This window comes from Dipodomys ordii, unplaced genomic scaffold (assembly GCF_000151885.1).
Source record: "Dipodomys ordii isolate 6190 unplaced genomic scaffold, Dord_2.0 Scaffold15, whole genome shotgun sequence".
In the NCBI taxonomy this organism is placed as follows: Eukaryota; Metazoa; Chordata; class Mammalia; order Rodentia; family Heteromyidae; genus Dipodomys; species Dipodomys ordii.
The window spans coordinates 1,783,381-1,798,040 of record NW_012267231.1 but is presented as its reverse complement, the minus strand read 5'-3'; the positions used below and the strand labels follow the sequence as shown (position 1 = coordinate 1,798,040).

The following is a 14,660-nucleotide window of genomic DNA, read 5'->3' as shown; positions in this document are numbered from 1 at the left end:
AAAGCCGGAAGTGGCGCTGTGGCTCAAGTGGTAGAGCGCTCGCCTTGAGCTGAAGCGCTGAGGGACAGCGCCCAGGCCCAGAGTTCAGGCCCCACAACCGGACCCCCCCCAGAGATGGGACTAAGGCTGGGGCTGGGCCTGGGGCTCACTGGTAGAGTGCTTGTCTGGCATGCATGGGACTCTGGGTTGGATAATCAGCACTGGAAAAAAAAAAAAAAGAGAAAGATGATTCCAAACCTTTTCAGTTCTATATTCGGTTAAAAGGATTTAATTTTACTTGAGTTTAAAAGAATGAAAAGGAAGAAGAAAAATTGCTGAATCTTGGGACAAATCCTTTCCTAAGATGTCACAGATTTCTCTGCGATTAAAAAAAAAAAAGAGAAAGAAAGCCAGGCACCAGTGGCGCTACTCAGAAGGCCGAGATCTGCCGATTGCAGTTTGAAACCAGAAAAGTCCCCATGAGACTCTTATCTCCAATTACCCACTCAAAAAGTGGGAGTGGAGCTGTGGCTCAAAGTGGGAGAGCTCCAGCCCTGAGCAGAACTCGGGACCGCGTCCAGGGTGAGTGCAAGCCCCACAACTCACAAAAAAGAAACATACTACAAAAACTCACTGTGCGACCCCCACACGCGAGAGGCTGAGGCAGGAGGATTGAGAGTTGGAGGGCAGCTGGGACCGGCTACCCAGTGAGACCCTATCTCAAAGGCACTGGTGGATCACGTCTGTAATCCTAGTCACGCAAGACTGTGGTCTGGAGCCAGCTGGGACAGACAAACCCGTGAGACTCTTTCATAGACACAGATGGAGACACCACGAATATGTGAATTAGAGCTGCGCCAGTGACGTGGCTTGGGAGCAAAGTGGTCGGCTGACCTCACATGTCCCCTCCCCACTGCCCAAGCTCCTGGATGCTGACATTTTTCCTTTGTCAAGATCTGTAACACTTACTCCTTTCTGTAACCACACTTCCGGTTTTAACCTGGGTCCTGAGTCTGAAATCCTACCTTTTCCTTGTGTGTGCTAGTACTGGGGTTTGAACTCAGGACCCCCCACTTTTACCTATGTTTTTTGCTAAAGGGAGGTACTCTACACTTGAACCACAGCACCACTTCCATGGGTTTTTTTTTGGAGACCAACGTCTTACAAACTTTCCTGTGTAGGCCAGCTTTAAACTGTGATCCACAGATCTCAACCTCTGGACTAGCTAGGATTATAGGCGTGCCTGGCCTCCAAAATATCAGAAACAATGTAAATTTCATCAGCATAATGCTAACCAGGCTATCTGTAACTCTGGAATAGACTGAGATGCAGATTCTATTAGAAACATTTTTTTTTTTTTTTGTCAGTCCTGGGGCTTGAACTCTGGGCCTGGGCACTGTCCCTCAGTTCTTCAGCTCAAATTGAGCCACAGCACCACTTCTGTTTTTCTGGTGGTTAACTGGAGATAAGAGTCTCATGGAAGCCAGGTGACAGTGGCTCACACCTGTAATCTTAGCTACTCAGGAGGCTGAGATCTGAGGATCGCGATCAGCCCGGGCAGGAGAGACTGTAAGACTCCTATCTCCAGTAAACCACTAGAAAACTGGACGTGGTGCTGTAGCTCAAGTGGTAGAATGCTTGCCTTGAGCTGAAGAACTAAGGGACAGTGCCCAGGCCCAGAGTTCAAGCTCCATGACCGACAAAAAAAAAGTTTCATGTACTTTCCTTCTCAGGCTGACTTTGAACCATGATCCTCAGATCTCAGCCTCCTGGGTAGCTGGGATGACAGATTGAAATACAATTTTGACATGCTTTCATCTTACGTAATTTTACCTCTAAAAATATGTACTCTGTTAAAACGGCTTGCTAGATTCCATCGCTGAGTATTTTGGTCTCATTTTCAAAAAGGGCTCCTGGGTGCTAGTTCTCTGACCTTTTCCATGTTCTCTATACATTGAAACAACTTCACTGAGCATTGGATTCTTTTTTTTTTTTTTTTTTTGGGTCTGGTTGTGTGGCCTGAACTCTGGTCCTGGGCGCTGTCCCTTAGCTCTTCAGCTCAAGGTTAGCATTCTACCACTTGAGCCACAGCGCCACTTCCGGTTTTTTTCTTCTTGCTTATGTGGTGCTGAGGAATTGAACCCAGGGCCTCAGGCATACAAGGCAAGAGCACTTCCCAGCCCCATGGGTGTTGTATTCTTGGCTGCTTCTTTTCCACACAGCTTTTTTTTTTTGGGGGGTCCGGTTGTGTGGCCTGAACTCTGGGCCTGGGCGCTGTCCCTCAGCTCTTCAGCTCAAGGCTAGCGCTCTACCACTTGAGCTACAATCCCACTTCGGGCTTTTTTCTTTTTGCTTATGTGGTGCTGAGGAATTGAACCCAGGGCCTCAGGCATGCAAGGCAAGCGCTCTACCACTGAGCCACCTTCCCAGCCCCTCCACATAGCTTTGAAGACTCTGCTCCCTTGATTTCTGGCATTGAACACTGCTGTGGAAAGACATGGGGCCAGGACAGTGGTTTTCCCCCTACCTTCTGGGTGCCTGAAGCATTTTCTTCTTTTTTTGTTTTTTTTTCGGGTCCGGTTGTGGGGCCTGAACTCTGGGCCTGGGTGCTGTCCCTCAGCTCTTCAGCTCAAGGCTAGTGCTCTACCACTTTGAGCCACAGCGTCACTTCCAGCTTTTTCTGCTTATGTGGTGCTGAGGAATCGAACCCAGGGCCTCATGCATGCAAGGCAAGCGCTCTACCACTGAGCCACCTTCCCAGCCCAGCATTTTCTTCTTTATCCTTACAATTTTCAGAGACTGAGCTAGGCAGGGTTGCTCATTTCTGTAATACTCTGGAGGTAGAGAGCAGGAAGATCAGGATTTGAGGCCAGTTAGTTTGAGGCCAGTTAGGGCAAAAAGTTAGGGACCTCAGCTTACCCAACAAAGCAGGGGAGGCGGTACATGCCTGGGGTTACAGCCACTTGAGAAGCGTGGGTGGGAACGTTACTATCCAGATGAAAACATGAAACTACGTGAAAACTAAAGTAATGCCGAAAGGGCTGGGGGCCGGGCGCCAGCGGCTCCTGCTTGTCATCCTAGCTACTCAGGAGACTGAGAGCTGAGATCAAGGTTCAAAGCCAGCCTGGGGAGGAAAGTCCATGAGACTCTTACCTCCAATGAACCACCAGAAAACTGGAAGTGGTACTGTGGCTCATGTGGTAGAGCGCTTGCCTTGAGCTGCAGAGCTGAGGGACAGCACCCAGGCCCAGAGTTCAATCCCTATGACTGGGGGGGGAAAAAAGGGGGGCTGGGTATGTGACTCATGTGGGTAGGGGGTAAATAAGGAAAAAAAAGAAAAGCTCAGTAATTCAGCCAGACATTTATCATTCTGAATCTCTGAGTGATTCTTCCTTTGTCTTTCAGTTATAGCTGGGCACTGATGGATCACACCTGTCATCCTAGCTACTCCGGAGGCTGACATCTGAGGATCACGGTTCAAAGCCAGCCCGGATAGGAAAGTCCATGAAACTCTTATCTCCAATGAACCAGCAGAAACAAAAGTGGCACTGTAGCTCAAGTGGTAGAGTGCTCGCCTTGAGCTGAAGAGTTGAGGGACAGAGTCCAGGCCCAGAGCCAGAGTTCAAGCCCCACGACTGACAAAAACAAAAACAAAAAAAGTGGGTTGGGTAGAGCCCCGAGCCACCCTGAAGCACTTAGTTTCCCAGGCTGCTTCTACCCCATCATTCACAGGTGCTGCCAGGCTGAGCTAGGGAAGGCTCCCCACCTGAGATGCCCAAGGTTTGTCCCAATGCCACAGGCTCAGGGGGTCTGCAGGCCTGGGTCCAGGACCCCGATGTCCACCAGGATGCACCCCTGCCTTGGTGAAATTAGAGGAGCAGCTTACCCGAGGTCACACAGAAGTTCAGCAACAGCCAGGGCTGACCTCCAGATCCGGGCCCTGGACCCAGGATGGCTGCCTCTGGGGACGGGAAGGTGTGTGTCCATTCCCATTTCTGGGCCTCTCAGAAAATGGCTGTGGTCGCCCATGAATCTGTCCAGGCCCACAGCCAGCCCTGTATTCCAAGGTCCTTGAGCTACTGAGGAGGTCCTGCCCCAAGGGGCCCAAGTGCCTGTCCCCCCTGCATGTGGTGCCCCTGGCGGGGCTGAGGCAGGGTGCACGCGCTCACCTGTCTGGCGATTCGCCTGCGGCCCCTCGGCAGCGCCGTGCTCTGGGATGATGGTGGGTTTACTGCCTGTCCGGTTATGGGGGCTCAGGGGCTCTGGAAGAGCTGAGTGCTGGGGTCCAGCAGGACTCTGGCCTCCATGCTTCTCTGTCCTAATGGAGGCGAGCAGGCCTGGTTAGGGTTGCTGGTCTGACCCCCACCACACCCCATGCGTCGCACCCGTGTGTGCTCCCCACGAGGGAATCATCCAGAGGAGCTGACACCCGCCTGGGCTCCCCAGCCCAGGTCGGAGCGAGAGAGGCCACATGTCCTGCAGGCCAGAGCCCAGGGCCAGGTCAGGCTGACCGTGGGACAGACGACCGAGGCAGGACACACACATTCCGAGCGGCGGTCAGCCATGAGCTGTCTCGACACCATCCCAAGCCACCCATGCCCTGTGGGGTCAGGATGTTCGCGTGCGTGGCGGTGGGAGGATGGAGCGTCACATCTCGTGCCTGGGCAGCTCCCGGCCCCGCCGCCCACCGTGGCTTCCTGTCCCGTCCGCCCGACAGCCTTGGGTGCAGAGCCACAGGGGACCACACCCACTGGAGACTCTCAGGGGACAAGTGTGTGCTCTGGGAGCTGGGGTGTGCCACCGGCACTCGTCCTCGGACTGATGGGCACAGCAGGGGCTGTGGCAGCCGTAGGGACGGAGGCCGCAAAGCCTAGGGCAGGAGGGAGCTTGCGTTCCAGCCCCACAGGAGCACCCATGCCCAGCCCCCGCCCCAGCTGGCTGCTGAGCTGGGCCAAGCGGGGCTGGGTCCCTCCCTGGAACCTGGGGAGAGCAGGGTGGGCCCAGGGCCGCAGCAGCTCTGGGTTGCAGCGGGAGGAAGGGGAGCAGCAGAAAAGAGGCCAGGGCCCTGGGCCACAGCCCCCACTTCCTCTTCTGGAGACTGCTGCCTCCCGGCTGGTCCCTGGACCCGCATTGCAGGCAGGGCAGGGCAGGGCAGAGCAGGCGGGCCCCCAGGCTTTGGAAAAATGGGGCCAAGGCGGCTGATTGTTCAGGGAAAGAGGCAGCACGGGACGGGATGCCACAGCATCTCCGGTACTAATGGCATCCCCCGGAGAACACAGAGCTGCTCCCTGTGAGACAGGACGAGGCCCAAACGAGGACTCAGCAGGACCTAGGCGCCACAGCCTACTTCTCACCACTTCCTGGCTGTGTGGGCTCAGAGCAGTTACATAACCTTCCTGAATTCTGCTTTCAGCATAAAGATATAGTGGCCCCCTGGGGAAGACGGGGGGGGGGGGGGGGGGGGGGGGGAAGGGAGGGAGAGAATGGTGGGGGGGGGGGGAGGGGATGGCAGGGAAGGGCCTCGTCCTGTGGGTTCTGCTGTACCCTGGCAGTCTGAGCTCTTCCTCTGTGGGCCAGGACTGGAGAGGACTTGGGGGTAGACAGCTGTGCCCTCCAGTGGGGTCAGGGATTCCCTGCAGGTCCCCGAGGCTAGAGGTCGCCTGCCTTGTTCTGGGTGGCAGTGACCTCTGTCCAGCCCGAGGCTGGCTGTCACCACCAGCATCCACACCTGCTTCTGTCCCCTGTGGGCCCGCTCTCGAGGTAGGAGGGGCCGAATAAGGCATAGGCTGCTTTGCGTCCCGCGCTTGTCCGGCGACCAGCAGGTCAAAGATCTGCGGGCCCCGGGCTCTCTCGTATGGAGGCCCTGAACTCGAGTGTGTGGCTGCGGGCGCCACCAGTGCTCGTGAGAAGCTAAGCTTCATCTCCAGCCCCGGGCGGGGATGTGTCACCGCTGCCTCACAGAACCAGACGCCCCTGCTTCACCGGTCCCCCAGCACCCTGGATCCCTGGTGCTCCGTTTCTCCTCTCCACCTTGACTGAGGGCTTGCCGAGAGAGGGCGATTCTCCTGTACCGCCCGCGGGCGGTGAGGCAGCGGCCCTGCTCAGCAGCCAGCACTCACCCAGCCAGGCCGCTCCAACACGCCAGAGCCCCAGGGGGCAATGGCGGCAGGAAGTGGACAGCTCATCCAGGGGGGGCGGGGTCAGCCTCAGTCCAGGGCCCTCAGGTCTCCCCTCCTCAGCAAGGCCAAGGGCTGGACAAAGGGAAAACCAAGAGGCATATTAATACTCAATGTCCTCCTGCCAACAGAATGTTTTACTATTTCTATCTAGTGCTTACTTAAAAAAACAGAAAGACAGCCTCCTTCCAAGTCCCCCACTGGCTTTGATTTTGGGCTCAAGTGACCTCCTGGTCCCAGGATCTTGAGGACCAGGGCCTACAGATGTACCACACGGCTCAGCTCCAATGCTGACAGTCTCACAGGCAAAAGAATGGCCTCTCGTGGGTTTAATTACACTTTTAATTGGTGAGCTTAAGCATTTTCGCCTATTTATGGGCCATTCACACTTGAGAGCAGCGTGTTCAGGTCCTCTGTTCATCGTCTTCCGCGCAGACCTTTTCGTGATTTATAGATGCTCTTTGTACATTATGGACACAGGTCCTTCGTAATGTCTCCTTCACTTGGCTTCTAGTGTGGCTGGCGCTGTCTCGCACAGGGAGCACCACCGTGTCTGTGTCCTTTGCTGTGGGCCTCGTGTCAGGCCCGGAGGCTCTCGGGAGGGACAGGGTGGTGCTTGCTTCGGACGCTCTCAGAAGCAGCCGCCACCACACTTGCCGCTGCGGCAAAACGTGCTATTGAGAAGAAAGCCTTTATTTTAAAAAACAAGAGCTGTCACCCAAGCACTTCCTTACATATTAATTGATAGGAATAAAAGCTGTGCGTGCTGCCGAGGGGACAACCTGCTTTCTGGGCACAGATGGCCATGCGGACAGGAGGTGGGGTGCGGGCTGTTAGGAGAGCGCATAGGAGGGCTTGAGGAATGGTCTATTTATAGGCTTGGGTGGCGCCATGATGCCCAGTTTTCTACTGGCTCCCGATGCTGCTCGAGAGCCGCACGTGGCCGGACCTGACCCCGCTGTGCTGGAGGGTTTACTTTTGGAAGACGTCCTTCTGGAGGCGGTGGACACCCTAAAACATCAGAGAAAAGAAAATGAGGACGGTAAATAACAACAGGGAGCCCTTCTTTCTTCCAACCTGCCCAAAGCTACCACCATGGTTTTCCTCCATCATGTGTGTGTGTGTGTGTGTGTGTGTGTGTGTGTGTGTATGTTCGTGTGTTCGTTTTGCCGGGAAACCCCAGGGGAGGCAGGACCTCTGCTCCGGGGTCAGGGACTGCCACCGCCACCCACCACACAACTTGGTTCTGATTTGTCCTTCTGGAAAGCCAAGGATTGTTTCCCATGGAACCTCGCTCCACCGGCCGCCCCTTCTGGGGTAACAGCTGAGGTCCACATACTCTATTCTGAACCAAATAAAATAACACGTTTTCCTGGGACCTCAAACCCCTGGCCAGAGGATGCCCTGGAACGAACATACTTGCACAGGCAGCTGGGTGGGTGAGGAGAGACCGAGACCGGGCAGGGCAGATGCGGCTCCCGGGAGGCCGCGTTGCCTCATCCACTGGTCTGGCATGTGTCCCGACCGTGCTGCCAGCAGCAGCAAACTTGCCAGCTCTCCCCTCCCACTCCCTGCAGCCTCAACTGAGGAGAGGCCCCAGCCGGGCCTATGACAGCCCGCCCCGCACACCTCTCCTGCTGACCGAAGACAGCAGCCCCCCACCAATAAAACACAATGACCAGCATGACCACAGCAAGGCCGCCCTCCCTCCGCTCCGCACTCAGCCCACTGCCGACCAGAAGGCAGCACACAGGCCAAGAGCGGCCGGGGAGCCAGCGCCACAGCCTTCTCAGGGGAATGCAGAAGCGTGGTTTTTCAAACTTGAAAACCGCTTGCTGGAGGGCAATTCCACTGCAGATCTGCGGAGATCTGCCAAAGCAGCAGAGAAGCGGCCCTAAATTCCCCGCGCTGACTTCCTGCTGAGAAATGAAGCCTGGAGTGAAAACCTGCTGTTTATGTTGATTTACAGAGTCCTGGACTCCACTTCCTCCCACTCAGAGCCCTGAACACAACTGGCGCATTGTGCATTATCCTGAGAGGCAAGAAAGGGCGAGGTGGAGCGCCGAGGCCTGGCGTGGAGCCACGCGTGTTCCTTCACCGACGGGACTCACCAGGTGAGCAGGCGGGGGCCGGGGGCCTCTCAGTGCAGGGGAAAGCGGGAGGATGCAGCCATTACAAAGAGGCTGATGCAAGGCTGAAAGTTACGAAGTCAACCGGTTTCAGCCAGTGGGGACTAGGAAAGCATCCTATCTTGAACGGAGGCTAATTACAACCTACACGCCAACTGCCACTGGCTTTTGGACAGTATGAGTTTTACTACTTCTTATTAAATTAGGCTGTAGGTGTTACAGCAAAGTGCTTCATTCTTACAAACAAATGCTGTGAAAATTAAATAAGCGAGCCAACGGCGATAAACGCTTTCTTCTAACAAGTAAAACTGACGTGAGAAACCAAGCACAGATGTGCAGAAGCAGAGACTTGGTCTGCGACAGAAGCCAGGCCAGAGCTTCCTGCCCCAAGCCCCAGCATTGCACCAGAAGCCGCCTGAGGTCTCAGCTCTGGGTGAGCAGTGGAGGAAGAGAGTATTCCCTGCGGAGGAAGAGTAAGTGAAGGAAATGAGAACATGTCCTCGCTGGAGAATGTCTGCTGGTCACTTGCGCAGTAAAACCCACAAATTAAACTAACCTTTACTAATGCCTTTCACTTCTGTATGCCAGCAGGATTAGCACATAGAAGACGTTTGGGTACAGATTTAACGAGAAATGACAATTTGGTGATGCTTGCCTTCTGTTCTTTCCCCCATTCAATCTTGTTTTGTTTTTTTAAACTACCCAGAAAGAGGTAGAAAAACCGCAAAAGCAAACACAGCAGCTTGCAAAACTCAACTGCAAACTTGTTTTCCCATTTCTAGGCAATTCTATTACCACCTGAAGTTATTTTGGGGCTGTATTCTGCGCAAGGATGGTGGATGGACAGCCTCTCTGCCAGGCCTTACTTTGAAGGCTGAGGGCAGAGCTGCCCCCACTGAATGACTGAGAGTAGCTGCTGAGATCTGGCCCGGCGACCCCTGCTCTTTCCTTGTGCAGAGTGCCCTGCCCGGAGCCGGGCCAAGCAGGAGAGGGAAGACAAGCCACTGCGCAGCTCCCAGAAGCCTGGCCTAGGATCAGGGTGTGGCTCAAGTAGAACACCTGCAAGGCCCTGAGTTTAAACCCAACCACAGCCTGGCTTTTTGCTTACTGGAATCCCTCCTCAGCGTCCCTCAAGGCTGGAGCTGAGGCTCCCGAAGGCAGGGGACTCACAGTCTTCAGGCAGCTAAGTATCATGAGGAAGAAGCTATCCAAATTGGGGGCGGGGGAGAGGGAGGGGACAGGGGAAGGTAAGGTCAAAACTGGAGAAGTGTTGGCAACTTGGGTGTAGATTGTTCATATTTTTTTGGCAGTACTGAGGCTTGAATTCATTGAGGTCTCATGCTTACAGGTTACGCTCTATCACTTGAGTCATGTCTACATCCCTGCTTCCTACTGCTTGTTTTAAAAACGGAGTCTCATTGATTCTTCTGCCCCAAATGGCTTCAAATCACTATCTTCTAGATCTCAACATCCTGAGTAGCTAGGATGATAGGCATGAGCCACTGGTGCCTAGCTTGGTGTATATTATTTAAAAATCAGAAGTGGGGCTGGGAAGGTGGCTCAGTGGTAGAGCGCTTGCCTTGCATGCCTGAGGCCCTGGGTTCCATTCCTCAGCACCACATAAGCAAAAAGCCGGAAGTGGTGCTGTGGCTCAAGTGGTAGAACACTAGCCTTGAGCTGAAGAGCTGAGGGACAGCGCCCAGGCCCAGAGTTCAGGCCCCACGACCGGACCCCCCCAAAAAAAATAATTAAAATTAAAAAATAAATAAAAATCAGAAGCAATGTTTTTGTAACTGAGAGGCAACATTCAGTCATGGTTAGCTTTCTTTTTGGTCAGTTGTGGGGCCTGAACTCTGGGCCTGGGCGCTGTCCCTCAGGTCTTTAGTTCAAGGCTAGTGCTCTACCACTTGAGCCACAGTGCCACTTCTGGCTTTGTCTGCTTTTGTGGTGCTGAGGAACTGAACCCAGGGCCTCATGCATGGAAAGCAAGCACTCTACCACTGAGCCACCTTCCTAGCCCCATGGTTAGCTTTTTGTAGGTAATCTCATTGGAGTCCCTATACCTAATTCAGTAGAGAGAGCCCTACTTTTCTGTAAGGAAATGTATGTGTATTGAGTAGAATAAGTAGTTCCCCTTCTCGGCAGGCAGTGTCTAAAACCATGGGAGTAACAAGCCCATCACAAAGTTTAGTTTACAAACTAGGCACACGCCGGGTACCAGTGGGTCTCACCTGTAGCTGTAGCTACTCAGGAGGCTGAGATGTGAGGATTAAGGATGAAAACCAGCCAGGACAGGAAACTCTATGAGATTCTTGTCTTAAATTAACCACCCAAATGCTGGAAGTAGAGCTGTGGCTCAAGTGTAGCACTCTAGCAAAAGCTCGGGGATAGCACTTAGGCCCCTGAATGCCAGCCTCAGGAGGGCCACACATATACAAGAATAAATAAATGAATAAATAAAGTTAGGCACAGTAAGAAACTATTAACAATAATAGCCAATAATGAAACAATAATTTCATTAATATACTGTATTAAAAATTACGTGTATGTGGGGGAAGATGGCTTTTAATAAATGTTTCAAAGCAAGCCAGAGCAGTTATACACACTATTGTCCTTTCCTCCTTTGTACCCTAAGTTGCAAATGACACTGACGAACATACCCTCTGGCCTTGAAACCACCGTAGCTGGTTCTTCTCCTCTTGGGCCTTTGTGAGGCTGATGTTTTCTTCCTCTTCCTTTCATTTCTGGTTTGATTTGCAAAGTAGTGAGATGATACAGGCGCCTCCTCCTCCTCCTCGTCCAGGCCCTCAGGGGTGCACCTTCCTGAGCCTCTGCCCCCTGGGCCTCCGCCGAGAGAGCTGTCCTCAGCTACAACAGAGAATGTAGATGGTCACAGGAGAAACAAGCTGGGCCAGGAGTCTGTGGACTCAGCGATCAGGAGGGACCCAACATTTCTTCTTTATTTCAAGAGCCCTAATGTGAGGCTGGGATTGTGGCTCAGTGGTAGAGTGCTTGCCTAGCATGCATGAAGCCCTGGGTTCGATTCCACAGCACTACATGAATAGAAAAAGCCAAAGTGGTGCTGTGGTTCAATTGCCTTGAGCAAAAGAAGCTCAGGTGATGGGTGACAGTGCTGTCAGACACCTTGTATTCATAGACTGTTTTGTAGAATGGGAACTTCTTTGTGCAACTACTTAAAGATAACAATAAGATAATAATATTTTTTTTCAAAAAGCTCAGGGATAATGCCCGAGTTCAAGCCCAGGACTGGCAAAAAAGAAAAAAAAGGTCCTCATGTGCCTAACGGCAATTTATTATTAATGAAAGAGAATCACAATTAATTATTTAAAAACATGTGACAGACTAATTCATGAGGAGAAAGGCATGGGACAGGGACTGCATAGCCTGTGGCCTCATGACCCTAAAATGCACCACAGTGATCTGACATGCACAAAACGCTAACTAATACCAGGTAACGCTAGCTGTCACTTTAACAACGAATAAGGGAAACATAGACTATGTTCTCTCGTCTTTTTTTGTTTTTGCTGGTCATGGGCCTGAACTCTGAGGCGCTGTGCCTCAGCTCTTCAGCTAGCACTCTAGCTACTTGAGCCACAGCGCCACTTCCAGCTTTTTCTGCTTATGTGGTGCTGAGGAATCGAACCCAGGGCTTCATGCATGCAAGGCAAGTGCTCTACCGCTGAGCCACCTTCCCAGCCCCTGGTTTCTTATCTTTTTTTTTTTTTTTTCTGGGTCCGGTCATGGGGCCTGAACTCTGGGTCTGGGCGCTGTCCCTCAGCTCTTCAGCTCAAGGCTAGTGCTCTACCACCTAAGCCACAGCGCCACTTCTGGCTTTTCTTTTTGCTTATGTGGTGCTGAGGAATTGAACCCAAGGCCTCAGGCATGCGAGGCAAGCACTCTACCACTGAGCCACCTTCCCAGCCCCTGGTCTCTCATCTTTGAACAATAGTTTCTTAGTAAAGGGGCACCAAAACAATTCCAAACATTTTCATCTTCATAAACAAAAGCTTCTTCTTTGCATAATTTCACAAATGGTGCAGGAAACGGGCCTTGTGCAAGGCTGTCCTGGCAATGTCTAGTTCCCTAGGTATTTGCATCCCAAGGCACAAAGCCTAAGGTTTGGTCCCCTTCTTGGCCCCTCTGCTTCGTTGGGTGGGTGGGGCCTCCCAGCCCGGTCCTATGAGAGGGTACGCAGCGTGGGGTACCGGCTCTGCCATCCTCACCATGCGGCTCTCTGCACCTGGAAAGCAGGTCTGAGGATGAGGCGGTATTGAGACAGGCAGAGCTCTTGGCACAGCATGTATGCAAGGCCCTCAATGCGTAAGAGTGGATGGCCACTGAGAGTGGACCAGCTGCTGGGCTGTTGCCCCAGGCAGCCCAGTCTCAGGTCAGCCAATGCCTCCGCCAAACTGTAAGATCTGCACAGGGACACCTCCCTATATACTGTCAACTTTCTGCCCAGTATCTGTTACCTAGGTAACTGGCAGACCTGGAAGCAGTCACCTTCCCCGCCTGCTAGGTCACATCCTGGGCCACCTCTGGTCACATGCCTCCCATCTGACCTCAGGAGGGTCCCAGACCCTGAGGTCACATCTGGATCCAGTGTGGCCACACCTTTCCCCCACCTGGCCACACCTCTTCCTGTCCCTGGCCTAGATAAGTCCTGTCCCAGGGGCAAGTCGCCCCTTCCTTTTTCAGCCCTGCCTCTCCACCATGCGTGGTCGGGGCAGCAGTTCGGCAAATAAACTTCTTTTCCTGCCTGAATAGTGCACAGTGTTCTCTTCATCAGATACCTAATGAAACCTACCTATTTAATATACCTTACACAAACCAGTTACTAACACAAAACAAACATAAATTTCCTACCAAGACTGTCTAATGTATTCAGAGCATGGCTTTTAATGGAATAATACCAAATAATGGAATTTATAAAAACTCTACTCTTTAGTACTTGGTTAATGGCTAAAAACACTGTGAAGAGTGTAAAGCACATGCTGCTGCCCCAGCCCTGACAGGAGCGTGAGCACTGACCCGGCTGGTCTGCTGGGTCTCCCCACCGGCAGTGATGGGAGGGAGGGGCTCACCTCTGCTCCTCTTCTGTCTCTGGCAACCTAATGCTTGGGTCTCGGTTTTCCCTTGGTCAGGGCCTCCAGCAGCCTCTGGAAGTGCCTGCTACCCATGCCCTCACTCGAACAGGTTCTGTCAGTGACTAACAAGAGCATTCCGTGACGAGTTCCTTTTCAACTCATCTAAACTCTCCTCTCAATGTCTACCTTAGATGTGCTTGCTAGATAACACATTTCTAAGTCAGGTAAGGGCAGAGGACCCGTGCAGGGGAAGACGGGGACAGACTGCAATGAGACCCAGGACTCTCGATTCTCCGGCCGTTAGTGTTACCACCACCAGCAACACCTGGGCCAAAAGTCCCCATTTGGTCACGTTCAGTGACTGGCGTCTCTAGGAGGTGCCTGCCATCTAGGCTACGGGGGCTGCTCTTGAGGACTTGGACATCAGCGGGACAAAGGGTAGAGAGAAATAACACCACCTGAAAACCACACCATGCTACCTTAGTGAGATCATTGCTTAACATTACAATGCTTTTAGAAAACATGTTCTGCTGGATACGGAACCTGGCAATGTCCACTCCGAGTATTTCTGCAATATTGGAATCATCTCTGCACCATATTTTTCCAGCTTGTCTTCAGTAACACCATCAATTTGAAGCAAAACCTCAGGATCAGAAGATAAAGATTCTGTGCAAGGACATAAAATTAAGAATTTAAATGACCACCTATAGAAAACCACTGAGTTCAGGCTCATGCAGTCACTCAGCTCACAGCTGTTAAGTGCCAACCAACTGGTCAGCGGTGGGCAGGCAAATGGCCAGTTTTCTAAAAGGCAAGTTTAGGCAGACTGGCTCCGAGGCCAGGTCTGCACCCAATTCCAGTAGCAAAGGAGCCTCTTCCAGGCCAAGGCCAGGAGATGGCCCCGGGCACATGAGCAGTTGGAGGGGACTTGGGGCTATGTGGGCCCATCGCTCCCTCCGCTGAGACTGGCTACAAGACTATTCTCTCTCCTCTGTTTGTTGACAAAACCCATGCTCTCTTCCCCTCTAACCTTCCCCCTTACTCCAGGGTGGCAGAGCTGCGAGTGTCTTCCCCCAATGCTCTCCATGTTGGGAGAAACAATAAGCAGGCGGGCAGGTACCTTAGTGGAGAAGAGACTTCCATCTTGTGGCTGGGCCAGCCTGACACGTAAAGGTTGCTTTGGTTGCAGTACAGAAAATAGATGGAAAGGGCTGGGAAGGTGGCTCAGTGGTAGAGCGCTTACCTTGCATGCCTGAGGCCCTGGGTTC

At 52.8% G+C, this 14,660-nt stretch overlaps 1 protein-coding gene across 2 annotated transcripts in view; it reads right to left on the bottom strand.

Moving 5' to 3' along the window:
• Positions 1-6,341: 6,341 nt before the first annotated feature.
• The window catches only part of Blm (Bloom syndrome, RecQ helicase-like), a 53,425-nt gene continuing 45,106 nt past the window's right edge, over positions 6,342-14,660 (bottom strand). For both annotated transcript variants that reach the window (XM_013012193.1, XM_013012191.1), the window contains 3 exons: positions 13,936-14,058; positions 10,945-11,152; positions 6,342-7,166 (listed from right to left, as the gene is read on the bottom strand). In XM_013012193.1, the coding sequence (XP_012867647.1) occupies positions 6,989-7,166; positions 10,945-11,152; positions 13,936-14,058 (509 nt within the window). In that variant the 3' untranslated portion in view covers positions 6,342-6,988. The remainder of the gene's footprint in view (positions 7,167-10,944; positions 11,153-13,935; positions 14,059-14,660) is intronic.